This window comes from Lepisosteus oculatus, chromosome 2 (genome assembly GCF_040954835.1).
Source record: "Lepisosteus oculatus isolate fLepOcu1 chromosome 2, fLepOcu1.hap2, whole genome shotgun sequence".
Classification (NCBI taxonomy): domain Eukaryota; kingdom Metazoa; phylum Chordata; class Actinopteri; order Semionotiformes; family Lepisosteidae; genus Lepisosteus; species Lepisosteus oculatus.
In genome coordinates this window covers 55,930,684-55,958,662 of record NC_090697.1, presented here as the reverse complement: position 1 = coordinate 55,958,662, position 27,979 = coordinate 55,930,684, and the positions used below count along the sequence as shown (strand labels likewise).

At 36.4% G+C, this 27,979-nt stretch overlaps 1 protein-coding gene across 2 annotated transcripts; it reads left to right on the top strand.

Moving 5' to 3' along the window:
• The first annotated feature begins 3 nt into the window (after positions 1-3).
• opn8a (opsin 8, group member a) lies at positions 4-27,371 on the top strand. 2 transcript variants are annotated; one of them, XM_015344011.2, is made up of 5 exons: positions 4-318; positions 15,461-15,754; positions 20,097-20,428; positions 23,942-24,291; positions 27,017-27,371. In XM_015344011.2, the coding sequence occupies exons 1-4, from the start codon at positions 231-233 to the stop codon at positions 24,266-24,268; spliced, it is 1,041 nt and encodes a 346-aa protein (XP_015199497.2). In that variant the 5' UTR covers positions 4-230; the 3' UTR covers positions 24,269-24,291; positions 27,017-27,371. The 2 variants fall into 2 exon arrangements, with proteins under 2 accessions (XP_015199497.2, XP_015199493.2); XM_015344007.2 differs by having other exon boundaries at positions 27,001-27,371.
• The last annotated feature ends 608 nt before the right edge of the window (positions 27,372-27,979 follow it).

The following is a 27,979-nucleotide window of genomic DNA, read 5'->3' as shown; positions in this document are numbered from 1 at the left end:
GAATCATATTACATGTTGAATGCCTGACATACACTTCTGCTTGACTTGGTTTGTTTTGTATATAGGAATAGCTGATCTCTTCATTTACAAGGACTTTGGGAATCTAAATGTGCAGATTTTAAGCTCAGTTAAGTTTGATTGTTTTCTATTGAAAGGATAAACTCTGTAATGTGAAAATTGATTTTTCTAAGTGGAACAGTTTTCTCCTCTACTAGAACTGCAAGTTTTCAATGTGGTCTTCTGAAATGGATGATAAATATACATCCAAGCTGTCTCCGGCTTTAGACTATGGAGCAGGAACGTTTCTGATAGTAATCGGTAAGTAAATATTTGGATTTTCTTTGGAGATCAATAAGATTGAGGTCCATAAGGCTTAAACTGAAGTATTTTAAGTCATAAAAGAATATCTTTTTAAAATAAAATATCTATTCATTGGAAAAAAAACTGTAAATCCACAATTAGTGCAATACAATATTTAAACATTAATGTACAGTATGAGAGCATTTTCTGCTTCAATTTAAAGTCAAAAGTTCTTTCTATTAATGATAAGAAACAATGGTAAGACATTTTAAGTATTAAAATATGTTGTTTTTATTATTGTTATAAGGGATCGGGTCAGCTTACAGACCCGTTTCCATTTTCATTCTTGTAATGTAAATGCTTTTAAACATCAAACCGGACATGGACAAATATTTTATTCCTAAGTAACTTAGAGACTTAAAGAACTATTTAGGCTGTTCCTACTGGTTGCTGCCTGTTGGAATTTTACTTCTGTGCTTTATTACTGATATTCTTTAACATTTTCTAGTGACAAAAGAGAAAAGCATGAACTTTAGTAGACTTAAATGCTTTCTCCAATGTAATGTGTTTAGGTTATTCAAACCTCTCTTTCTAGCCAGCATCAGACTTGGAAAAGTCTTAGAAAATTCAGCTCAAACATTTAAGTTCAAATATTTAAAATAAATGGTACAATATTTTGTTTCATACTGCGATTCCCCTGAGGCTGTTTGGCCAGCCTATTTTTTTTCTAATAGCTATAAATACTGATAAATAATTCTTTCTCCTTTTTTATTTTTACAATATACTGTGCACTCTACAAGTTTGCATCATCAGTTTTGATGATCTTTTGCCACCTGGCCACCAGCTGACACCATTCACATTTCCAAGTAAAATCTGAGCTCTAAGCATAATCTTTCTCTTCAGCAAATTGTCAATATATTGTTAATTCACATGTCTGAGCATAAAGTCTTCATAAGGGTTGCAGAAAGAAACATTGGTGATTAATGTTCTGAGATTGTCATTGGTGATTAGTGTCCCTGATGTTAGTTTTATGTTTTTTCATGTTACGTACAGTATTTTGGTATCTATAGTTTACCACTGATGTGAAATGTGAAGTGTTTACCTGGTGTTTGTTAAAAAAAAACACATCAGATAAAAATATCAATGGAAGAATGAGACAGAATGAGGAATTAGTCCCATGAAGGCAAAAGTGCTATGGAATATATGATGTCTAATTGCTCAAGAGTTTTCTTTTTACATTTTCTAGACAAATTCTAGACAGTAAAAATGCTGCTGCTACATATAACTTATTTTATTACAGAGGAACAAGTAATAGGTTTATTCCATGCTGAAAAGAGAAGAGAGAAAACATAACATTTTGGCACCTGAAGAAGGCTTCACAGCCGAAACGTTGTGTTTTTCAGCATGGAATAAACCTTTTGTTCCTTTGCAGACAACGCATGCTGACGCAGCTACCCACCTGAATTATTTTATTACATATAACTAATTGATTTTTTGCTTTTGAATCTTGCTCAGCTTGTATAATTTACTCAGCTTTCAAGAATTATTTACTTTTTTTCTGATAGTAAACTCATGTTTTATTTCCACTTTTTCCACAAAATGTTACATTCCACTTGCCATGTCTAGAAGAGGATTTACAGTAAATGGAAGTTATTATCTAAAGTTAAAGGGAGGGATAACAACAACAAGTAAATCACACACAGTTGTTCCTAGTCACCATCATTATAATTAAGAAATCAGCTATAGTCCAGTATGTATATTTTAAACATCACGTTTGTCTCAAGCATTCCTCCCCCACCTCATCTCCACCTTGTTGCACTTTGGTTGGTTCCTTCTGAATGGGGTTTGAGCCTCTTTGTCCTGTGGCCAGGAGGCTAACCATTAACCAAGCAGGTTAAGCTAAATCTATCTCTGCAAGTATTCTCAACTTTCATCAAGCATTCCATTCAATTCTTGGATGTTGTATTCCCTAATGAATTAAGGATTTCAATTAATTAATTTTGCATTCATTGTGCGGTTTTAGCCTCAAGAATCAAGCAGACAGGTGAAGTTTTTTATGAATATTTTAATCTGCAGTATCCTTGCTATCTCTCAATAGAGAATAGTGTAACATTCATGGTTTAATCAGTATTTCCTAACCAGGACTTCCAGGTGTCTCAATTGGTCTTGACGTCACTGTGGAGCTGTAATTATGATCTGTACTTTCATCAGCTCAATCATGACTAGGGTATCTCAAGTGACAGTGTATGGTTTGCCAAGTGAGTTTGATTTCAGTCAACGTTTAATCAGGCTGACCATGAAACATCACTATCAGGGACAACTGGTTTAAGGAGGCTAAGTATTCATAGCAATGTCAATTTTTGATCTTTCACTGTCAGCTCTTAAAAGCTCCTATCATAGTGAAGCACTAATGAGGAACATGAGCTGGCTTTACATCATCACGAGACAGGTTAGTTTTACACTACTGATGATGTGTTGCTGCAATAGTAATATTGGTCAGTACAAGAGGAAGCAAAGGTTTCAAACATTTGCCTCTGTTCTTGGCTGAGATGGTGTAAAGCTAACATCTGTGGGATCATGACTGAATGCCTGTAATTCTGAATTTCACTTTAAGGGTTCACCTTTGCCATCCAACTTTTCTTGCATTATGGGCTTGAATGAAAGGGTAGTTGTTTCATTAGAATAGTTTGATCTATAACTTCAGAGTCTGAACCTGAAATTCAGGTCATTTACTGTAGCTCTTTCTTTCACTTCTATTGAAATTTTGTACACTCTCATCCACCCCCACTTTTGGTCTGATAGTGATGCTAGTCTGGTAAAAGCACAGGAATGCATTAGGTTGTACGCATGGTTGCTCTAAGTAATGAAAACATCAGGTGATGGTTATTCAGAAAGTATTTTTGAATAACAAATTACAGTAATAGCCATTGCAAATCTGGTGTTTTGAAAGACAAAGATTAACTACACTGTAATTCCATCAATCAGTTGCAATCTATTTCCCATTCTGTGAAATGGGATGAGGGATTCTTTCCTGTGAAAACTCCATTTCAAAATGGCACTTAATATTTTTTTCTTAATTCATTGAACTTTCAGATCAAATCTGATCAAATTTTAAAAGCCTACAGTAGAAAACCACTGCAAATAGCAAACAAGTAGTTTTGTCTGCAATATTAAGGGGTACATTCCTACCACAATCCATCTAGAGTATATTTGCCCTGATACAGTACAGTATAGTGCAATCACATCAGCCTCTGAAAAGTCATAGGATGAACAATCTTGGACAAAGGCATGATGTGCTGATTATTCAGACATACTGTACAGCAATACATAAATTTCTTAAAACACCTCAAAGCTTTTTGCTGAGCTTTGTTCACATAACAATAGTTTTTTTTTTCTCTCAAAGCTGGATTTTATTATTATTTACGTTTTTTAGATTAAAGTACCTTTGTTCCAAAAACAGAGGACATATTTACTGTATTGCTTACAGTAAACCTAGGTCTTTGCAATATTCTCTTTTTAAACCAAAGTTAGTTTAAAGACCCTGAATGACAATTGATAAGTTGCAGTTCATGTAATTTTCTATTTCGGATGGAAACAGAGGGTTGAATTTGCATCACAGTTTTTTTTTTTATATGTCCTATTATGAAATTATAATTTTTTTGGTCAATCCAACATAGTCAGGGAAACATTTGGATTTCCAACTATTGTTTTTGCAGCATTCATGACTGAATCAACCAAGGGTCTTTGCAAAAGGCTCACTTCCATGAATAGTTTTAAATAATTAATTAAAGTGCCTTTTTTCCAAAGAACAGACTACATATTTACAGTACTATATTGTTAACAGTATGTGTAGGTCTTTGCAGCATAGGTATTTTAAAACCCAAAACTACAATTGATGGGTTTCAGTTTTAGTAACAAACATGGCCTTGAAAAAGTGTTCAGTTAAAGCTCTTTAGAACTTGGAACTTAGAACTTAGAACTGTAGAACACATGGAATTTCCCATGGTAGAAATGTGTCAAAAGGACCCCACGGTAAAAATAAAATTGTAGATCTTATTTAGATAGACACCACATTTAGAGCTGCTTACTTGGCCTGTAATTAAAATCTTCCTTTTTTAGAACAATGTTTCTGATTAATATCAAGCTGTAAAAATGTAAAACATTGACGACTATCCATCTATTCTCAATAACTGTTTAGTCCCAATAAAGGATCAAAAACCAGAGCCTAACCTAGCCAACAATGGGCACAAACCAGAATACACCATAAACTAGATGTCGATTTAAAGGCACACACACACTCACAGGGGCCAGTTAATGTAAACTGTGTCTTTGGATTATGAGATGAAGCCAGCAGTCCTGGTGAAAACTCATGCAGACATACAGTAGTGAGAACACGCAAACATCACACAAAGATAACCACCTCTTCCTGGCTAGTTTTGAATCCAGGACCCAAGAGCCGTAAAGTGACACCTTTAACTACTATTACCTTCTCAAAACGGGTGCCACAAATTACTGTACATTGCACAATGCCGCACCCTGCCAAATGCATTCCCGTTTCAGCTGTTGGTTAGACTGCAGCTGTACGTATGGTAGGGATTGCAGCAGCTACAAATCCTTACGAATAAAGTAAGGAAATGACTGGTTGATTATGTTTTAATATAATGATCTGTAATTTAAAGAATAGAAGACGTGTCAAATTAATATTGTGGCAGCTAGAAAGATACTATTCCTGTCTGTGTGCATACAGAAGATCAGATAAAATATGCAAAACAAACTTAAGGGAAACAAAATATAGGTGAATGTATTCAAATGCCAAAATACCTACAGTATGCACGTACTGTAAAATGCTGAAAAGCCCAACTTAGAGAATAAGATGCTTATTTAGTTTAAGTGAAAGATCTCAGTTTCAGTGTGAAAATTCATATTATGTTGAATACCAGCAAGGCTATATAAAAGGTTTTCAATGTACCTTAGGGCTCATGTTAATCGTAAACTCATGATTTAATTTTTCAGATCTGAAAAACAAACATCTGCTGCCGGGATGAAAATAATCCATATGAAATTTTGAGGCAGTTAGGACAATTTCATGAACATTTTATAGAACGCCTGTGTGATATGATTTCTTTGATGTTAAAGGGGATGGAAAACCAATGACATTTTGAGAATCTTAAACTAGACCTGTGGATTCACAAAAGAGAACACTGCAGAAATACAGCGGAGGGCTGGGGTGTATGGTTCTTCACATTAGGAAAATGAGTACTGACCTTTAAAGTCACCTGAATAAAGTACAAAGAATACCTGGGTACCTCATTGCTTGGTTTGTGCGGTAACGTTTTCATTTGAATTGGAAGAGTGGGACCATGCATGTCATTTGTGGGTCAGTGGTCCATAGTGTGTAAATACTGATGCATATCAAGCTGACTGAGCCATTATAAGAGGAGATTGCTGGTTTGTGTCCAGTTTCTATCAGACAGAGGAGATTGGACAGTGGACTTTGTGTCAGGATTGTAGTCCGTCCCCCTTAAGGTGCCCCAGCTATTTCACTTCAGAGTTGATTTTGTGCACCTGCCCCCTTCAGCCTCCTCCCAGCCCACCTTAAAAGCCAGACGCCCACTCAGTTCGGGGCTCTGCATTGATTTCCATATCGTGCGAGCCCGGGACCTGGATGCGCCTGGCTCCGTTATGGTTTTATTTCCTGTTCCTGTTCCCCGCCGGTTCCGATCAGGTTCCTGTTTTTATCCTGTCTAGTCTCGGATGGACCGCCCGGCTTTGGACTTTGCCCATTTTGGGTTCCCTGTTTGGACTACTTCTGGATTGTTTGCCCCGGACTCACCCCCCTGGACACCTGCGCACTTTGGTCACTCCCCCTGTTTCCATTCCCGACTCCTGCATGCTTTTTTCCCTGTGTTTTCCTCACTCCACCCCGGATCGTGTCGTCTGCATAGGGCCCTGAAAGAACTCTTTTGTTACACTTTGTGCTTCACTGGACTGTAAAAGAGAAAGCTGGTTTACCTTGTCAAGCCTGTGATGAGACCAAGGAGACAAGACACAAGCACTTTCAAGCAGTTTGTAACCATTTCTTAACATTGGCCAATTAATATACTGTACGTACAACAGGAGTGGTTTTCTGATTTCTTTACATTTGTAATATGCTATTAATTTCTTACATTTCTAATAATCTTCTAACTTTTTTTTCTTTGGAATGACTAATTTAGAAATAATTCATCTCATAATTCAACTCTATCTTTGTTGAGGACTGAGCGACAGCGGTAAAGCTCTACCATACGTGTCCTATCAGTGCTACCCTCCCTTACTCTGCACCTGGCAGAGACTACAGTATGTGGGACTCTTTTTGTGCAGCTCACTCAACTAACTTTCTGATCCTCCTGGCATTATTTTTGATTATTGAGCTGAAAATACAGATTTCGTTTTTTACTTTTTATTTCTAGATCTTTAAATATACTGCATTGATGATTTTGTATTTTCCTAGTTGGTTGATCTAATGCTGGTATTGGAATAAGACAGAAAAAAACAAGTCTTAATTATCTATGTGGCTAAGAAGTGCAAATTATTATCATGCAGTTCTGAAGCAATATCAGCTGTGATTTCTAACCAGGTGTCAGAAATTCTGGTTAAAGTAAATTAAAAACCAGAATATGCAGGCCACATTATGGAATCACATCATAGGTGAAAATATTGGGAAAAGCCATGACTAACTACAATGCTTTTGAATTTCAAATACTTATCTCTCTCTGTCGCTTTTTTCCAATTAAGTTGTTTATGTTTTCTAGGGTAATTGCTTAGAATCACAATGAATGATTGACTCTCAGCTATGAATAATTATCCATTGTATTTCTATACAGTATATACAGCAAAACCCTTGGTTTAATAGCTTGAACAGACTTCAGATTTAATGGATAAAATCCTTTAAAGGGGAATGACTGGACTAGTCAGAAATACTAGAGATTCCTCACTAGAAAAGGGAAATGCACAAATAATAAAACAAAGTAAAATTAAATACTACAAAGGTTTAAAACTCAGGAATATCAATAGTGCTCTATAGGGGCAGGTAAAAAATGAGCATTGTTTATGTTTCATATGTTTTAGAGAATTTTATACAGTATGATAACGATTCATATAACAACTGAAAAACTGAAACTGAAAAGAGCTTGTTGTATATGTATGATAAAAAGGCACAGGAACAATGTTCAATTATCATGATATTTGCAAGTGTTAATAAATAAGTCAACATTTCCAGAAATCTTATATATATATTTTTTGTGAGTACAAAAAATGTCATTTACGACAGACATTTGGCAATAATGGACATAACATCCTGACAATTGGTGCATTAAACCAGGGGTTTACCGTAGTCATAAAATAAATAGAAAAATAAATACAAACTAAGATTTGCACCATGTATTGGCAATTGGTTATGAATATTTTTTTGTTAATTTCTGTACAACAGGAGAGTCCTGTCCCGGTCCTGAAGTGCTGGTGAATCTGCAGTTGTTCTGGGTCTCATTAAAGCATCAACACCTGAAGAACTGTCAGAAGTTGTTTAATTAGTCCAATGACAAGCTGACTTGATACCAGTAACATAATGACCATTGAATAGCCAGCTAATAAACTGGCTATTCAAGATCAGGGCTGGATAGCCCTGGATAACCAAATGGTTTTCTGGTATCTACTTAGACTCTTTAATATTTTTGATTCTCTTGTATTCACATGTGTTTGCATGTAGCCTAACGTGAAGGGTTTTCAATGGATTATGTGTACAAACATTACTCAAATTGAGATGAAGTAAAAAAATAGTGTAAGTAGCTCAGAGAAACAGAATGAAATTAATAAATAAGGTAAATATCAGAGGAAATATGAGGTATTTATCTGACCATGAGAAATCTAGTATCAGAATCTGAGACTGTCTGACCCTGTCAAATAAGTGTAAGAAAGTGTAAGGTTAAAAACTTTGACCTTCTACTGTGTTTTTGAATAATCGGTTTGCATGCCCTGCAGTTTTTACATTCAGAATTAAAATTCACTTTAAAATTGCTGTAGGCTGATATGTACTATAAATATGCATTACTTTGGGAAAAATGTATTCTCTTGATAATCATAAGGTTGTTTGAAACCCATATTTATATGTGAGTTTTTATGTTTTTCTTATTTTCACAGAGAATATTTGTCTTGAAATTGAAGTACCATTGCTGTTACAATCCACTGCAGAAGTTAACTGACAAATGCAGTAATATGTACTGCAGAAATCACATGCCTACCAGTTAATGTATTGCTATAAGATTCCATTCATTAGTACTATTTACTGTACTGTATGTGTCACTGTCTTAGCTGCTAAATGTCAGCCCAAATCAAAGACCATCATAAAAGACAACACAGAAGAGAAAAAGAAATGCCAAAGGCATCAGAGACAGACAAAAAATAGCTTTGTAATACCTGCTAATTAGTAGTAGTCATTATCAAAATGTTGTTGTTTTTTTTGGGATGTAATCTGATATAATAATGTATTCAAAGTTTTTCAAATGAATGTTTTCCATTCAGGGCTGTAATGACCAGGCTGTATTCTGTTAAATGAAGAAGGTTGAACATTTAACAGAATACTTAAAATCTGCAAAGAACATACAGTATACAAATTCAAATGTGCTGGTTGTGTAAGTATTCATTCCCCAATTACTATGAGTCCCCAATTGCTATGCACAATGGTATGGTGTCACTTTGTCCATTCTTCCTGGAAAAATTGCTCCAGTTTTAACAAGTTCACTGGGGATCAATGATGAATTCACATCTTGCTATACATTTTTTATTGGATTCAAGTAAGTACTTTAAGTCAAGTCAAGCAAATTCAGTCTCGACTTGTCAAACCATTCCGGTGAGGCTTTGGCCTTGTGCTTCAGGTCATTGCCCTGCTGAAATGTGAAATTTTGACCAGTTTTTATTTTCTTGGCTGGCTCAGGATGGTTTTCCTCTAGGATTCTCCTGTAATTTGTACCATCCATTTTCCCCACAACCCTGACATGTTTCCGACTCCCTGCTGATGAGAAGCATCCCAATAACATAATGCTGCCACCACCACACTTGACAGTTGGGATAGTTTTGACTTGGTTATGTGCTGCAGTGTGCTGTTTCTAAATGTAAGGCTTTGCATTTAAACCTGAAAGTTCCATTTTTGGTCTGTCTGACAACAAAATCGTTTGCCACATGTCCACAGTATTACTGAAATGCTTTGTCGCAAACTGTGTTTCTTGCACTCTCTCATACGGGTCAGCTTTGTGTAGATACTAGATTATTGCGAATGCCTGAACTATTTCTCTTTCTCAAAAACAAAAAAATATTTTTCAATTATTAGTCACTCTTGGCATCGCAGGTGTATTCCTGACTTTCTTCTTGTTCTACTGCTTACTTAGCAAGGGTAGTGTGATCGGGGTAGTGTCTGAAAGGTATAATTCTAAATGATAATCTGCAACGTTTAAATTTTCACGTAATCTTCTTGTTTTGTGCTTCTCTACCATTTTAGCCCCTGACTTGTTTCAAAAGCTCCTTAGTTTCTTGATTGGCTAGGTATTGTATATCTTAAATATTAATGCAATAATATTAAATAATTATATTAATATTTATGGCTTAAATATTTATGCAATTTAGAAACGTCTTATTATCTTTCAAGTCTAAATTATTTGGATACCATCCACATTTTTCACTCAATCAGTTTGGAATAGGTAGTTTTAATTTTGTAATTTAAAGACACTGCATTTAAGTGTGCATTATCTAATGTATGAAGGAAGTGTATAATTTAGAGGTCTGGTTGAGTTTGTGTACAGTAAAATGCTAAGATCCACAAAAGCAATATATATCTATATCTCAAAACAGACAATATATGGATTTCATTAATATCTTATTTGTAATATTATCATAAGAGTGTTCAGTGTTTAAGACTTATAAGGAATCACTGCAAGAGTGTATCGGTATTGTAAGGCAGTGAGTTGTAATGAATCCTACACTGTCAGGTTCTGAGGAAGATGTGCTGTCTACACAGCTGAAAGTTCAGACCCTCTTAACCTAATTTAATTATTTTATTATTTAATTTATCACTTTTGCATCTCACTGCAGATCTGGCCATGGCCCTCTTCTTCATAGTGGACTTCACTTAATGGCATGTCAAAAACACTCACTGTAAATCTGTGTTACTATAACTCCAGCAGTCTCTTGCAGTGCTTGAAGGAAAAAGTACAATATTTCAGGATCTAACAAATGTATGGATATTGAACAGACAAACTGTAGCACTCTCGTACTGTGTTGTTTCTGTAGAGAATAATCTGTGAAGACCTGGTTGAGTGTTATGATACATAACATGACTACTCTGAATACTCAACTACTCTTCTGTGGTAGTAAACGTGTACAGTATATGAGTGTTGTTGACATTTTAAGTAGCTGTGCACTAGCACTGTCAAGATTCTCTGCTTTTAGACCATGACAAGCAATAACACAAGCCTCAGGAGATGCACAGAGAGCAATTACACAAAGATATTGATAGTACTTACACATCATAAATGCTCCTAAGCATTACATTTCTGGTCCTCAGAGTTCTGAAAGGCACACTCAAACCTGTTTTTTATAGTGCTTTTCAAACTCGCTAGCTTAAAAAGATTCAGATTCAAACAAATGCAGGGATCAAAGAGAGTGGGTAATGTTTGAAATCACCATATCACTCTTGTACACTTGTATTGCATTTCAATGAGATCGATTGAGAATAAGGATTTTCATTTGGGACACCTTTCAATATATTTTATTACCAAACTGTGAGCAACATGAGAAACTTTGCTCCGGTGTAGATTTTGTTTCAATATTTCTTTGGAATGGGTACTGTAAATTATTAGGCTTATATATACAGTATCTGTTTAAAGTAAGGATCCAGTAAGACACTGTAAAGTTCAAATCTACACCCTCTCAAGGGGAAACTCATCTGATGCAATTCCACAGAACATTACATACATGAGAATGTAACAGGAGCTGGTCTAGGCTCCTGTGAAGTGTAGTTCAGGATCCTACACAAATTATATAATCCAGAAGTAAGTGGAGAAGGACATCAGGGAAAGCTACAGCAGGATTTGAATGGGTTGATGGTGATGGCGGTGATTCGGTACTCGAGGGGGGGGCATGGCAAAGGCAAACAATCCAGGCAGTACAAAGGGGGAAACCGGGGCACTGTCCAGAGTCCAGGAACCGAGGGATCCATCCGAGGCAGACAGGGTTAAAATCCAGAACGGGATCCGGAACTGGAACAAGAAGTTAAAACAGAGTAACGAGGCGAGGCGAGGCGCTCCGAGCCCCGGACTCAGACAATCAGGCCTGCCCTTGGACTACCCGTGAGCCCGGGGAATAGGCAAGCCTTGTGGCATCCATCTTCCAATGCTGAGAGAGGCATAGCGGGAGCGCCCGCGTTAAAAAATGATGCACAAACAGGGGGCATAGGAAGCACAAATAATTTCTGTGAACTGTAATGTTATGCCTGCAATATGTTGCAAATTTCATGGTTTACATGTACTGTTCAGCACTGTGAAACATCTGATATCTGCATAAGCACTGAACATGGGTATATCTAAGAAAACTGCACAAGGCAGTCCTTGATTTAGCCAAAGAACATGTTTATTTTGTCTGTGTATTTATGGACCCGATAAAGTTCTAGGTTATAGAGGAGTCTGCATTATTATTATTTTATAGAATCTTTAGTCTGTAGAGTCAGGGTGTCTATAGACATATTCTATGACACGTGAACTACATTTTTTTCAGTAGGAGTGTTCTCTTATGAAACAATCTGTTACTTTTTCACTGTAAGTCTGTGTTCTTCCAGACTTTTACTGCTTATGACTGTGTAATTTCTTATAAATGTGAAATGAACTAAAAGCAACTACAGGAACACTTTGAAATAATCCCCTTTCCACTTAAACAAAATTTCTGTACAAACCAAGAGTGGAATTGAGCCATGACAGCTCAAAAGGTGACACCTTCAAAAAGTTACCAAGTAGAATTACCAAGTAGCCTCGGTATAACATTAAACCTGAATAGTCTGAATAGTCTTCTTCAAACTGGTTCTGAGTTTATGTGTGGCAAACACTGACCACAGAGGAAATTGAAGTCAGGACATATCTAATTTTGGAATAAAAGTAAGCTCAAATAATATATTGCTAGAGAAATGTTCAAGCACTTGCGTAAGAGTCTAAGGAAGGCTGTATTACTTAATTCTAAATTTGATTTAGAATGACAGGGAACATTTGGTTTACTGAATATTGCTTCCCTGCAATATTGGAGGCAAGCTTCAAAGACAGGTGTTCATTGTGGCTTCAGTCCCATGATCCATTTGCTTGCATATCCATTTACCATTCATATGAACACTCTATGGAATGAGCTGATTGCAGATCGTCTCAAATATCTGCACTCAAGAAACCCTACATTTCTAAACATCAGGTTAACATTAAAAAATGAAAACAACTGCACACATGTGTTTAAAATCAAACCTAACAAAAATGTAAGAGTTATATATGTAAGCTTATGTTTAGCACATTATCACATGCTTGTTTGCACAAAGCACATTTTAAGAAAATCCCTATTACTTTAATACTCATCCATCCATGATTACAAAGCTGCTTATTCCTGCTAAAGATCTCAGCAATTCGTTTTTTTTCATAACAATTAAGAAACAATCCTCAAGACTCTACATTTGGTTTTCTAAAATAGACATAGTGAAAGTAAGCATCATTCTACAAGCTTATAAATCATATCACAATCCACGCCCTTTTATTTGTACATAGTATAACCTCAATCCATGAAATCAGGCGTGCAAACAATGTAATGTAATGCAGTCTGATTTAAAATCCAAGTAACCTACTTCTGCACTAACAGTTTCATTTTTTAGCTATTGGCATTTTGAACTGTATCTCTATTACCACTTGACTAAACTGAAACAGAGACAGAAGCCATTTTGAAAGTACGGTACATACTGTCCACATCATAAAGGAAACACTTCATGCACAACCAAGACAGAATGTTCAAAACAAACATTCTGAGGCCTGGATTAAATCAAACTCTGAACCCATTCTCCACCTGCAAACTTCAACACTACAAGAGGATGATGGCTTCCCATTTGAAAAACACAAGAAGACTGGTAATTACGAATATCATCACATAGTAAGCTTATTTATTATAGGTGGGAGTATTAAAATTAAACACTTTGAGTGCTATTCAAATCTTTAAATCTAATGATAAAATACATAACATAATTAATTTAAATACATAAACATCCATCCACTTTCTAACTACTTTATCAAACAGGGTCTTGGGGTGGACTAAAGCCTAACCCAGCAAGTAATAGGCACAAAGCCAGGATGGGACACCAGTACATTACAGGCTACACACAGACACAAACTCACATCAGAAGTCAGTTTTTTTGTTTAATCTTTAATAAATCTAAAGATAAAATACACAAACATTTTTTTAAGTTTTTTCAAAAGTCTATTAACTTACTGTACCAGCATGTCTTCAGACAATGGGAGTAAAATAGACCACCAGAAAAAACCCACATAAATAAGGGGAGAATATACAAACTCCACGTAGATAGCAACCCAGGAGTTGAACCCTCCACCTGTCACCATGCATAAACATATCCAAAATAATTCCATAAACTGGGGCATTTTATCCAGTATTCAAATCAGGAAAGTACAGGTATGTTACACAGCTGGGAAAAAGTCTGTTAGAATGTATATATTTATTTATACTGAGAATGTATTTGTACATTGAGATTATTTTTACACTGGTGTATTCTAATCCTTTAATTCTTAAATTCTTTAGGTTACCTGCCAAACAATGTAGACTGGGAGCAGATACCCTTATGTCATTCTAAATGGAGTGAGATAAATTTTCTTGGTTTCATTTTAAAGACTTTTAAAGAGACAGAGATGTAGAGAAACAAAGAACCAAGTCATCCATCTGTCACAAATAAATCTAGTATCCTGGGATGCCTCCTTCTACCAGACTGAAGAAAGAGACAAAAGACCTAGGAGTCCCAGACCTGGCAGTCCTAATCACTATGTTGCAAAATAACCCTGTGGCTAACACTTATATAGGCCCTTCCTGGCCAGTGCTGAGGTCAAAAGAGACAGGTGGGAGTGCCTCTGGTGATCACAGGGGAGTAAGCAGGCCCAACAAGTCTCCTTGTTCCTTGTCCTTCCTATCTTTCCCAGTGGTCCAGTGAAACAGTAAAATTACACTGTTCAAAAACCCATTTTTGCTCACTATGCAGTGATGGGGCTCAAGCCCTAGGTGTGAATTTTTTGGCACCAGCGCTCTGCTCTGAGCTCCAATTTTTCTATCGTAGCAGAGGTTTCCTGTGAAAGACTCTTTCCAGTGGTCTCCCTGTCCACTCCCTAAACAGACTTCAAATGGTCCAAAACTCTTTGACTTCTGACACGATTAAAGCCCAGTTCACCCCAGTTCTGACACATCTGAGTATTCCCATTACCCAGAGCATTCAGTTCAAAACTGTATTTTTTACATTTAAAGCCCTACACAACAAATCCCTGCAATATTTAGCATCTCTCATTACTCCCTAAGTACTGAGCAGATTTTTACGCTCTGCTAAGGCATATCTTTTAATTGCGCCTTCTTATAGGTACAAATGTCCTGGGGCTTGTGCTTTCAACTGCCTTCCTTCACAACTCTGAAACACACTCACTGTCTAGCTGAGAAATGTAAACACTTATACAGTTATTAAATCTAGATACAATACATTGTCTGTTTAGTCAGGTTTTTCATTGTTGTCTTTTTTCCCTTTTCCGCATTTTTTACCTTTATTTCCTTATTTCTGTTTAATGTTATTGATATTTTGACTTTATTTATTTGATATTTTTGTTTTTACCCTATTTAAGTGCCCCAAACACTGTTGGTGTGCATGGGCACTGAAATAAAACTTTGTAATTCTGTGTTATTGTAATCTAGTTAGAGAGCCCACTCTGTATACTGTATGTCTGTGTATTGAGAGGTAATGCATGATAAAATCCAAGGCTACCAATTGTATTCAGGGCTTACAAGAAAATAGGCAGAGACTGAAACCGTTATGAACTAGGAGATCACCAGCCCTCTTTTCTTTGCATTTCAGCTGTCCTTTCCATTCTGGGCAATGGTGCTGTCCTCGCCACTGCTGTAAAGAGGTCTTCAGTCCTGAAGGCGGCTGAGCTTCTCTCTGTCAACTTGGCTTTAACAGACATTGGAATGGCTCTCAGCATGTATCCTCTGTCCATAGCCTCTGCCTTCAATCACGCATGGGTTGGCGGTGATCCGTCCTGTATCTATTATGGCTTAATGGGCTTTTTTTTCAGTGTGGCAAGCATCATGACTCTGGCAACTATGGCTGTGGTGAGATACCTTATAACCAGGACACCTCGAAATTCAGGTATGTAAACTTGAAAACCAAATACAGAAAAAAAATAATTTGAAATTCCTTTTGGGTTTTGAAAAATAAGATAATGAGAGCTCATGTATTTGTTCATGTATAGCATGTATAAGCAAATAATAAGCCATGGTTCACTTCACTTTTCCAGTCTCCAAATCTAAGTATGTTTTCACTGTAATGCAAATTACCTGCACACCTTACCATCGTCGGTGGGACAGGTGCTTCTTTGAAGGAATGGAAATCCACGGGTGTGAAGCACTGAGGTGGGTAAATCACAGATGTGGCTGGCCAAGTGTGGCTTATTATCATCATGCAGCAATAGGATGCACTGATGTGGCAACCCAGGGCCATTTTTAAATAATGGACTCCTAAGGACATGTGTCACTAGTAATGAGTGTATGATCACATTGGGAAGCAGGCAGACACAGGTGAAAGTGTGGCATTACCACAGACAGGTGAGAAGAGTCAGAATGGAGTAGAACTTGGTGTTGCAGCACTCCTTTTATTTTTTAATCATATTTAGCATTTTTAGCTCTGTTTCCTTCATTGAAATATCCTAATATTACTACTTTGAAACCACCTTAGACACAGCAAAACAGAACCTAAATCTGAGCAAAATGTTGCAGGAAAAACAAAAGTTTCTTGAAAATGTGTCTGTTCGGGAGTCTTTTTATTAAAAGTTCAGGAAGAATGACATCAGGCTAGTTCTCCCTCACTTTGGCTCTCTACTACTTTTCTAAGGTTATAAATACCAGTCCCTTTCCTGCCTTTCATTCATCATTCTGTATCCCTCTTCCATCATATTTCCAATTTTGCAGGTACCCCTTGGTTAAGACCTCACCCTACTTCAGTTCCTAACTTCCTTTTCTTACAGCCAAGTGGTTGACACTCAGCCAAGTGGGTTAAACAAAGCTTTTTGTGCTAACTTAAAATAAGCATTCCTAAACGCATTCTTACAAACATTTGCTTATTGGGTGTTGTTTTTCCTAGTGATGCATATTTATTAACCATGAAAAGTCATAATTTATAACTCTGTTGCATAACCTCTAATTTTTTATATTGTACAAGTTCAGAGATTTTAAAGATTATGGAACATTTCTAAAATAAATCAGTTCCTGGGGAGATTATGGGAACAATACTAGAGGTCCTGTTCATTTTTTTAAATCAATTTTTAATCTTAATTTCTGGTGGGTGAGAGTTGGTGGGGTCCAGAAAAAAGATAGACTTGTTTCTTCCTTTCCTTCCCCAAGAAAAAACAAACTGAAAGAGTCTGACTCTATGAATAAGGCAAACTGTTCACTCTGCTATAGCAAACAGAGCTTTGATAATGGAGCAGCAGCAGTGATCACCCAGATTATGATAATGACTAAGAATTTAACTGTCCAGGTGGGAGCAATTCAGTAACCAGTCTCCATGTTGGACTATATCTCATCCAACTAATGGGCACAAAGGAAAATGCTGAAGACATGCACAGTAAAGCTGAAATACCTTGGAGCTCAAGGTAATAGAACTGAGGGATAGATCCAAGATGAAACATTCAGATTGTTGTTTTGCCACAGGAAAATAAACATTATGATCCAGTTGGACTCTTGAACGATTGCATGTGTGGGGGAACAATGCTGTTTTGCCATCAGGTTGTGACAGTACTAGTGTCACGTATGAAAAATCTTTGTAGGTCTCATTCAAGTAACAATGACAGAATAAAATAATAAATCTAGTCTCTGATTTCAAACCATAGGCGAAGTAGAAGTAAAAAATGTGAATTCCAATAGTATTTTGTACCAGATGTGCCAAGCTTGGGTTTGATATCACTAATGCACTGTTTCACCAGAAAATAAGGCACAAAAAACCTATATCCATGTTAGTGAAAAAAATATATCCTGCACATTTTGTGAGTTACCTTCCCATTTCACTGATATGCTTGGACAGCAAGATGTATGCTAATGTGCTTTCATACCAGATGGAGGTGTATATGTCTTATTTAGTTCACTACGGTCAGAAAGGTTATTAAATGTAGTTTGACTTATATCAACACTTACTGTGTGCTTCTCTGTAATTACATACATTGTCTTCCCCAATTCTGTTATTCTGAGAATGAGTATGATGATCTAGAATGTGAATTTTTATAGTCAGTTCTGGATTATATGGGTTTGGTATCAGGTTTAGTTTACAGTACATTGTTAAAATGTTGCATGTTAATTGTTTAAAAATGTTCTATCAAATTTGCTACTGTATATCTAAGGGCAATACATGCTTACCTTTAATCTTTGTTGTTTTTTTTGTCTTTGGAACTACAAGTACAGCTTTTTTATCGATGTGCTGTTTATTGCTGCTAATAATACTTAACATTGTCTACCACTCTATGAAGGCCATATATTTTTATATAAATACAATGCCTGCCATGTCCTGTGACATATGCTAATTAATTATAGTACTCAGTACTGATACTATTTTTTAGTGGGGAGTGTTAACCTATCTTTAACTATACCAGGTTCAAACACTCCATATACCTTGGTATTAACATTCACTCTTCTTTACATGTCATCACAGTAAACAGCTTCAATAGAATTCTTAAGCAGAAAACTTGAGCTGACTGTTGAACTAAATTTCTCAATTCTCTTCAAACTTCCTGTCTCCATAATAAAATAAGTGTGCTTTCTGGGATTTTTTTAAGTTTTTTAATTTTTCTTTCTCTTCCTTGGGGTCTTGATACTCTACATTATAGAATTTCAAATATAATTTAGAAAAGGCACAGCCTAGATTCTCCACTCAGTAGTGTCAAAGGTCTGAGAAAAACCTGTCAGTTTGATTTACACTCCTGTTTCTTGGCATCTATTTGAAGAAAGTTTAATCTTACGTAGACTTCAAGATCTGATCTGTACAGCGGTCACAGATTACAAATCACAGAAAACATTGCATGTTCATCCGTCTGTTTTTTGTAATCATTTGCTTTTTACATGCAATCATTTCCCTTTTGTGCTTTCCACATTGTAGTGACGAGGATATTCACAGCCATGCAGATGTTTTTAATAATGATTTGTCTGTTCCAGGTCTTTTGCAATTGAAGCACAAAGTTAACTGGCACTTCTTTCTTTCTGTACTTCAATCTCCATTATGGTGCTTCCTGAGGGATGAGTTATCTACTGTATACACCCAGCACATAATCGGTTTGATCTCAAGGCCAAAACAAAGGCCTTAACTTCGACTTCTGTCTTTTAATTGTTTTATGTAAAGCCTTTTAGAATGAGGACTTGATTGTTCCAGATCGGGACGTTTTCAAGAACAGTATTTGTAATAATTAGAAATTTAAAATTTTTATTTAAAAAACCCTAACCCCATTGACCGATCTAGTTAAATTTAATCAGATCATATCTGGCCCCTCATAGACGGTATCATATAAGGCTAATTCGTAATACTCTGTACTCTCTGTGCAGTGGGCACATTTTTATATGTGATTTTTCAGAGGTGGTAAAGGGTGTTTTCTTGTGTATTTCATATTCCTTGTCCTAGAATCATTGGATCTTGGCTATAGTATTAAATTAAGTTAGTTTCAGCTACTAGGATTCATGGTGCCGTGGGGTGCATGGGAGAGGCTAGGTTACTGACATTCAGCTATTTGACAGCATTTTGGGGGTCCTCTGGCAGATACCTGGTACCAGAGTGGGATGAAGAACAAGGGAAATTAGTAGCTTTTCTGTTGACTGGAGGGCTTATGAGTTTCTTGTTTTTTTGTTGTGTATTATTTGAAGAAACCATAAAAAATAAAAATGTAACTATCAGTTAATATAATGTATCATACGATTAATGCATTACAAAATGTGATACCTGCATGGTTTACAATCGCAATTACTGATTGCTGAATGACTTAAAATATATCCCTTAGATATTGTTGTGCTATACAGATTATATGATTTCAGTTAAATGCCAGATGTTATGCGTATTTTATTTATACCATATACCTATTATATATTTTTCATAAATATAAGATACAAGTGTTTTTATGAATAAATTGGAAATGAATGTGTACGAGAATCAACTGTGTTTACAGAAACTGTATTAGTATTATGAATAAAATGTATATACAAAAACTAAAATATTCTCCCAAAATGTTGACCTACATTCTGTTACACGTGAAGAGATATTTCAAAGAAAAAGCTACTTGAGATAATTGTTATAATTATATAATTGAGTACTTTTTTTCTTCAGGTTTGTTGTGGTCTTTCTCTATTGTAGTGACAAACTAGTGATATTCAGAGTTTAACATTGTTCTATACTGGTTTATTAAATGATTGCACTAAAACTGATGTTCTTTAATTCAGAACTAAACTCCTATGTCTTTTAGGTAACAGGTTTGACAAGAAGAAGATTTACTTTGTGATTCTTTTCATCTGGCTTTATGCAGCACTCTGGGCTTTGCTTCCTGTGTTAGGATGGGGACACTATGGTCCTGAACCCTTCGGCTTGTCATGTTCTGTTGACTGGGCTGGGTATCACAACTCTGTCAATGGAGCCACTTTTCTTCTGAGCATGTTTGTGCTGTGTACTGTGTTCCCCTGTCTGGCCATTGTGTTGTGCTATTCCGGAATCGCCTGGAAACTTCACAAAGCCTATCAAGCAATTCAGAACAGTGAACATCTTCCCAAGTCAAGTAACCTGGAAAAGAAATTCACACTGGTAGGTTTAACATTTCTATGTGTTTTTTTGTGAAAATGCTGAGGACAATCCATAATAAGCCTTTAGGTTGTTGCATGAGTTGTTTTCCTTCTTTTAAAAGTCTTTTGACTCTTTGCAAAAGTTCTTTTTTAATCTACAGGATCTGTAAACTGCACTTAAATAGACAGGCTTTATACTGTATTGTACTGAATCAGGGCCATGGGGATGGAGAGATGCTGATAACCTAAACAAAGAGAAAACATGTAGAAAGCAGGGGACATACAGCATAATAATTTGTGCTTAAATCAGAATATGCAGGCTATTTATGTTCAAGTGTGTTCTTGTTGCTATTGTCATTTGTATTCTCAATGCATTAACCCAAGAATTTAAAATTGTGTATAAGGTGTTAATCCAGTTAAAATATGGTGAGTGAGCCTGTGAATAAAACTAATACATGGAAAGAAAATGCAAAGAGTGGACAAGCAGCTATAGAAAGTACTGGCAGAAATAGACCATATATTACAGTTGTCCAAATAAAAAGAATAGTTTAGTCAAATGATGTGTACATTCAAGTATATATATGAGGAAATAAACATAATTACAGTCAAAATATTTAATGATCCATTTTATTTTATTTTCAGATAGGAATTTCACATTTTGGGGGATTTCAAAAGGTTTAAATGTATCCATTTCGTGAAGGTTTGAAATAAAGATGAAATAGTTTATTTGAATGATGGCTGTGTACGTAATATTAAAACAAAGCAGAACTGATGCTTACATGTAATGATTGCAGGTTACAAAGGTTTTACATCTCCTGACATTCTTTGTCTAAACTCAATTTAAAACATATATAATCAAATTAAATTGCATTCTGATTGGAGAAGTAGATTACTGTATATGTAAGGAAAACTTGAGTGGGATAGGAAAAAAAACATTATATAAATGTATTTGCTTTCCAGACTTTCCTGATTGGATGCGTGCATTATGCATGAACAACAGCATGAACAATAATCAATATAATTATACACTGTAGGAATTATCCAACCATTCAATTTTCAACTGTGTAGATTACACTGACATACAGAGAGTATACAGCTGAGATCATTTCCATGACTTTCCATGCTGTAACAATGATGTTTAACAAGAAAGTAATGTGAATAAAAACAATTCTATATATGATGGAGCTTCTGCATCAAGTGCAACAACTTTGCACCTAGTAATACACTCAAATCTAGTATATGCATTAAAGTGTTCTGAATTGGCACATTTCCAGGTTATTTAATCTGCAGAACTATTTAAATGCACTGGAAAAGCTCCCTGCTGTCATTCAATGCACATAAAACAGCATGTAAATCTATCCACAGGACACTGAAGCATTCCCCCCTGACATTATACACGTGTATTATTAAAATCACTAGATAATTAGATTGGTTGCAGTCTTGTTTCTTTTATGTTCAAGGTGCATGTAAAAGCTGAAAGCTAGAAAAAATTAGCTTTGTTGTGATTACTGCTACAAATATTATTATTTTGTCAGAAAACAATTTACTCCTGATCACTTTACACAGCAAACAAAGATTTACAATGTCCCAGGGTAAAAAATGGCCTGACAGATAATTCAGCTGTATTTCTTTCAGAAAAAGAAGATAATGTGACGTCTGTCAGTAAAACTATTAGCTTGATTTCAAAGCTTCCCTACTATACTGTACTATGTCTTTGTAAACGGCTTGTTGCACTTATTAGAACTACAAAACACAAGCACGGTCCAAAACACAGGAATCCATATTCATGACTAAAAGCCAAGTGTGTGCATGATGATGAGAATACAAACTCTGTGTGTACACATACAGTACAAGTAGTATACTGGGAGTCAGCCATTTGAGAATGAGGAATTTGAGGAGTAGCTAGCCATTTAAAATAAAGAATGCAAAGGAAGAGAAAAATGAAGGGAGGAATTATGAGGAATTCAACCAAACCCTGGTGATCATGCTGGTCACAAAGAAATTTTAGGATATCTTGCCTTCTCTTTACCTGTCAAGAGGTACCACGGACCTCAACAAGGCCTTTCCCTTTTAAGCTGTTATATGGTTTTCATGTGACAGCACCATGTGAGAGGAGATACTGTACTAAAGGAAACTTGATATGGCCATCATCCTGGAAAAGAAATGTGATCAATTGTATGTTTCAGTTAAGCTTTAGACTTGGCCAATTAAAATATGGAAAAGACCCACATCTTTCACAAGAGGAAATCCTTCTCCAAGAAAATACACCTATGAATCTGGAGAGTACATGCTGCAGCTGGTATACAAAAATGTACAGTGAAGTTTTTTTGTTGATAAGCCAGGCTATACTGACACAGCAGAGCACATTTTTATTGGAGGAATTGCAGGGCAAGCACAATGTGAAAGTTTAGCTATTTTGCAGTGAATTTTGCAGCCCAATCATTAGTATCAAAGAAAAATGGAGGTATTCAAGAATGTGAGTGCCCTGGAAGCCTTCAAAGCATGATGACAGGTGTTACTTAAGATTTTAGAGAAATTTAGATATTCAGGAAACATTTTATACACTTTCAGTTCACTACAATACCTTTTGTGTTATACAATGCACCCACAAATTTCCAGAGTCCAAAGAATCAAGAATTGAGAGCGACAGAAGAATTTGATTCAGGTATTTGGGTGGAACATCTGGACAGTGTGAGCAAAGTGGTGACATGGATCAAGAAAGCAGGGCTTAGTATTGGTCCCAAGAAAATTAGTTTCACACCTGCACTAATAAATCATCAGACATCTTGTTCAGTGAAACCTTTTGCATCTATATCTTTACCTATTGCCCTATACCACCTAACACACACGTCACTCACATGTTCACTCTGTAAAGAAAGCAAATACCATCCAATATTACAAGGTGAACACTACTAAAGTTAAGTATGTGTAAAATCTGAAATCTCTCCAGTGAACCAAATAAAAGAGTAAGCATGGATTATCTACAGTACCTATTGCCTATTACCAGTTGCATACATGAAATTATACAGTATATGTTTCTATAAAAGCTTTCCCACAAACAAAGTGTGGACAACTTACACTAAATTATTCACGTGCCTATTGTGGTAATTAGTGGGAGTGGCTTATTAATGTATCATTCATTGTTAATATAAACTCCTTATCATTGGGGATTTTTAACTGAATCGAATTTAACTGTATTTTATTATAAAAGAGCTATAATAAAAGCAATAAAAGTCACAGACTGAATTTGGTATAAGTTTTCCAGTGATGAAATATTCTAATAAAGAAATATAAGGACATCTTAAGTTAATCTTAATTAAACAGCACAGAGTTTGAATTCAAGGTATCCACTTCTTGGGTAATCCAAATAAAAACACTTTCCAGACAAAGAAATGCTAGAGATCATTAAATATATGGAGATATATGGAGAATACACTTCACATCATGGAGCACAATGCTTCATGGAACATATTTTCACTTAGAGGAAGGTTAAATTGAACTTGCGTGGTTCATTGTTTTGTTCTTTGTTTTTCAGATGGCTGTTCTCATCAGCACTGGATTCATTGTTTGCTGGACACCCTATGTCGTGGTCAGTTTCTTGACAACGTTTCAGTCTAAAGACAGTTTGACGCCTGTGGCGAGCCTGCTGCCTTGCCTGTTTGCCAAGTCCTCTACTGCATACAACCCTTTCATTTACTACGTCTTCAGCAGGTCCTTTAGAAGGGAACTTAAAAAGATGAAATGTTGTGGCTTCCGAGTCCATCTCTCCACGGCTGACATTTCTGCCTCGAGCCACTTCACAGTAGGCGGAAACTTGAGAGATGATGCCAAATCTGCATCTGCAACAAAACGGCACCAATAAAAGAATCCCAGCTCAGCTCAACGGTGAGATGACAGGTTCTTTCTAACTGCAAGAGAAAAAAGAGATTGTTAATATACATTTCATAATGTACACTGTTAATGGACATATTCAGTATTTATTATCATCTTTATTTTCAATGGTCAAAATACATATATACTGTATATATGTAAAATGAATATATAAATATGTTAAACTATCATATACCTAATACTTTAATTGGAATAAGGAAGAAATGCAGTGCAAAAATAGGACACATTCAGCATACAGACAAGCTTACGTGATATGTTATGCAAGATGAAATGTGTTGATTTCCAGAAAGAACTAATTGCGTGTTCTCTGCTTGACTCAAGAAACCTGGCTGCATGCTCATGATACTTGTGTGTCTGTATATGGAATGCATTCCATAATGTTTCCTTCAGTGTTCAATACACTGAAATACAGTACCTTAGTTACCCTCAATTCTGGGGTGTAGGAAATAAGTAAAAGAAGGATAGTAAAGGAAACATTATTTCCTATATTATTTTTTCTTTATTATTGTCCATCATCAAAATGTTTTTAAATACTGAAACAAATATACAATTACTATTCTCTTATGTCATCAATGTTTCCTCTTCAATGTCAGTAATTGTACTTGCATGATAAAAATGGATTGATGTCATTAACTTCCAGCTGCATGGAGAACATTTTCCATAAAAAAGTAAATAGTTTGAACAGTTCTAGGGAAAGCAGCATGTCCAAGTGAGGGTGGCTGTAAAACTGTGGGCTCTCATTTAGGTTGCTTTATACTATATACAGTGCCTTGCGAAAGTATTCGGCCCCCTTGAACTTTTCAACCTTTTGCCACATTTCAGGCTTCAAACATAAAGATATAAATTTTTTATTTTATGTGAAGAATCACCAACAAGTGGGACACAATTGTGAAGTGGAACGAAATCTATTGGATTTTTGAAACTTTTTTAACTAATAAAAAAATGAAAAGTGGGGCGTGCAAAATTATTCGGCCCCCTTGCGTTAATGCTTTGTAGAGCCACCTTTTGCTGCGATTACAGCTGCAAGTCGCTTGGGGTATGTCTCTATCAGTTTTGCACATCGAGAGACTGAAATTCTTGCCCATTCTTCCTTGCAAAACAGCTCGAGCTCAGTGAGGTTGGATGGAGAGCGTTTGTGAACAGCAGTTTTCAGCTCTTTCCACAGATTCTCGATTGGATTCAGGTCTGGACTTTGACTTGGCCATTCAAACACCTGGATACGTTTATTTGTGAACCATTCCTTTGTAGATTTTGCTGTATGTTTGGGATCATTGTCTTGTTGGAAGATAAATCTCCGTCCCAGTTTCAGGTCTTTTGCAGACTCCAACAGGTTTTCATCCAGAATGGTCCTGTATTTGGCTGCATCCATCTTCCCCTCAATTTTAACCATCTTCCCTGTCCCTGCTGAAGAAAAGCAGGCCCAAACCATGATGCTGCCACCACCATGTTTGACAGTGGGGATGGTGTGTTGAGGGTGATGAGCTGTGTTGCTTTTACGCCAAACATATCGTTTTGCATTGTGGCCAAAAAGTTCGATTTTGGTTTCATCTGACCAGAGCACCTTCTTCCACATGTTTGGGGTGTCTCCCAGGTGGCTTGTGGCAAACTTTAGACGAGACTTTTTATGGATATCTTTGAGAAATGGCTTTCTTCTTGCCACTCTTCCATAAAGGCCAGATTTGTGCAGTGTAAGACTGATTGTTGTCCTATGGACAGACTCTCCCACCTCAGCTGTAGTTCTCTGCAGTTCATCCAGAGTGATCATGGGCCTCTTGGCTGCATCTCTGATCAGTCTTCTCCTTGTCTGAGCTGAAAGTTTAGAGGGACGGCCAGGTCTTGGTAGATTTGCAGTGGTCTGATACTCCTTCCATTTCAAGATGATCGCTTGCACAGTGCTCCTTGGGATGTTTGAAGCTTGGGAAATCTTTTTGTATCCAAATCCGGCTTTAAACTTCTCCACAACAGTATTACGGACCTGCCTGGTGTGTTCCTTGGTCTTCATGATGCTCTCTGCGCTTTCAACAGAACCTTGAGACTATCACAGAGCAGGTGCATTTATACAGAGACTTGATTACACACAGGTGGATTCAATTTATCACCATCAGTCATTTAGGACAACATTGGATCATTCAGAGATCCTCGCTGAACTTCTGGAGTGAGTTTGCTGCACTGAAAGTAAAGGGGCCGAATAATTTTGCACGCCCCACTTTTCATTTTTTTATTAGTTAAAAAAGTTTCAAAAATCCAATAGATTTCGTTCCACTTCACAATTGTGTCCCACTTGTTGGTGATTCTTCACATAAAATAAAAAAATTATATCTTTATGTTTGAAGCCTGAAATGTGGCAAAAGGTTGAAAAGTTCAAGGGGGCCGAATACTTTCGCAAGGCACTGTACATGCGGAACAGGATAGGCAGTTGTGACAACAGCAGTGTAATACAGGCCCATGAAGGTATTTCTCTTTAATTCTAAGCTTTTGATTTTAAACATTTTGTTTTGTAAAGCAATAATGTCTCACCCAGCAGTTTATATTTTTGCGATATTGCAGTATTCTAATTTACAGTGTCAACTGGTTGTGAAAAGGGGTGAGATAAAAGCACATGCCAAAAAGTTATTGAAATAAAACAGATTATGTATATACTGCAATGTTGTAAGGGACATTGAAGGGCATTATTTTTCCCAAAGACTCTTGGAATTTTTTAAGCTTCCCCTTACCTAAGATGGCGGACTGGATGAGCAGCTCACAATAGACTGGACATCATCTGTTACTGGAGCAGCCTTCAGCTGTGCACCGTGCTCCAGGCCACATGAATAGAGCATCAAATCTGGAAAGGAGGGAGGCAAATGGGAGAAGAAGTTGGAGCAGGAGCAGCACAAGACCTCTACCTGCGCAGACCGATACACTACTGAACTGGCCTCTGGGCTGAAGATTCAAGCTATACCAGCTACAATTGCAGTCTCTGGGCTAAGATCAGCTCTGATCAGCCCTGTAGGCTGCTAGCTAAGTCTTTGACTACTCTGTTACTGTGCTTGATATATATTGGTATTGTACATAGTTCCAGTCAATAAAGAACAGACAGACTTTAAGACTTGTGTGCAGGGTGCCTCTTTGTTCTGGGCCCCATCTAGAACCTATGCTCCTACTGTGAGCTGCCCCACATGGCATCACAATTCATTCATATTTTCTTACTCACACTCTTGTATGAGCATTAATGAGTGTATGCCCATATAATGTATGTGAATGCTGTACATAGCAAGATACTACATTTTTCTTTCATTACAATAAATTCAGTCAAGTAAGTTGTAATGAGTTTTATGTGTCAATGTTAAGTATTTCCACTAGAGAAAAAAGACATGTAATGCACAGAATAATAATAATAAACTTTATTTTATATAGCGCCTTTAAAGGTGGCTTCTCAAAGCACTTTACAGGATGACAATAACAATAAATAAGAAGACTACAACAATAAATAAGAAGAATTCACAAGATAAGACACAATTACAGTTACAACAATACAACAATAACAATAGAGGAGAAGGTGGTACTAAGAAGAACAGAGGGGTGAAGAATGGAACCAGTTAAGTAAAGGCTTTTCTGAAGAAGAAGGTTTTGAGTCTGGATTTGAAGGAGTTTAGAGAAGGTGACTCTCTGATATCCCTGGGCAAAGAGTTCCAGAACTTGG

Bases quoted from the DNA above. Each gene is read 5' to 3' on its own strand.
- opn8a (XM_015344011.2), top strand. From the start codon at position 231: ATGTGGTCTTCTGAAATGGATGATAAATATACATCCAAGCTGTCTCCG. The intron at 319-15,460 runs GTAAGTAAATAT...TTTGCATTTCAG, and splicing joins AACGTTTCTGATAGTAATCG to CTGTCCTTTCCATTCTGGGC. The intron at 20,429-23,941 runs GTAGGTTTAACA...TTTGTTTTTCAG, and splicing joins TGGAAAAGAAATTCACACTG to ATGGCTGTTCTCATCAGCAC.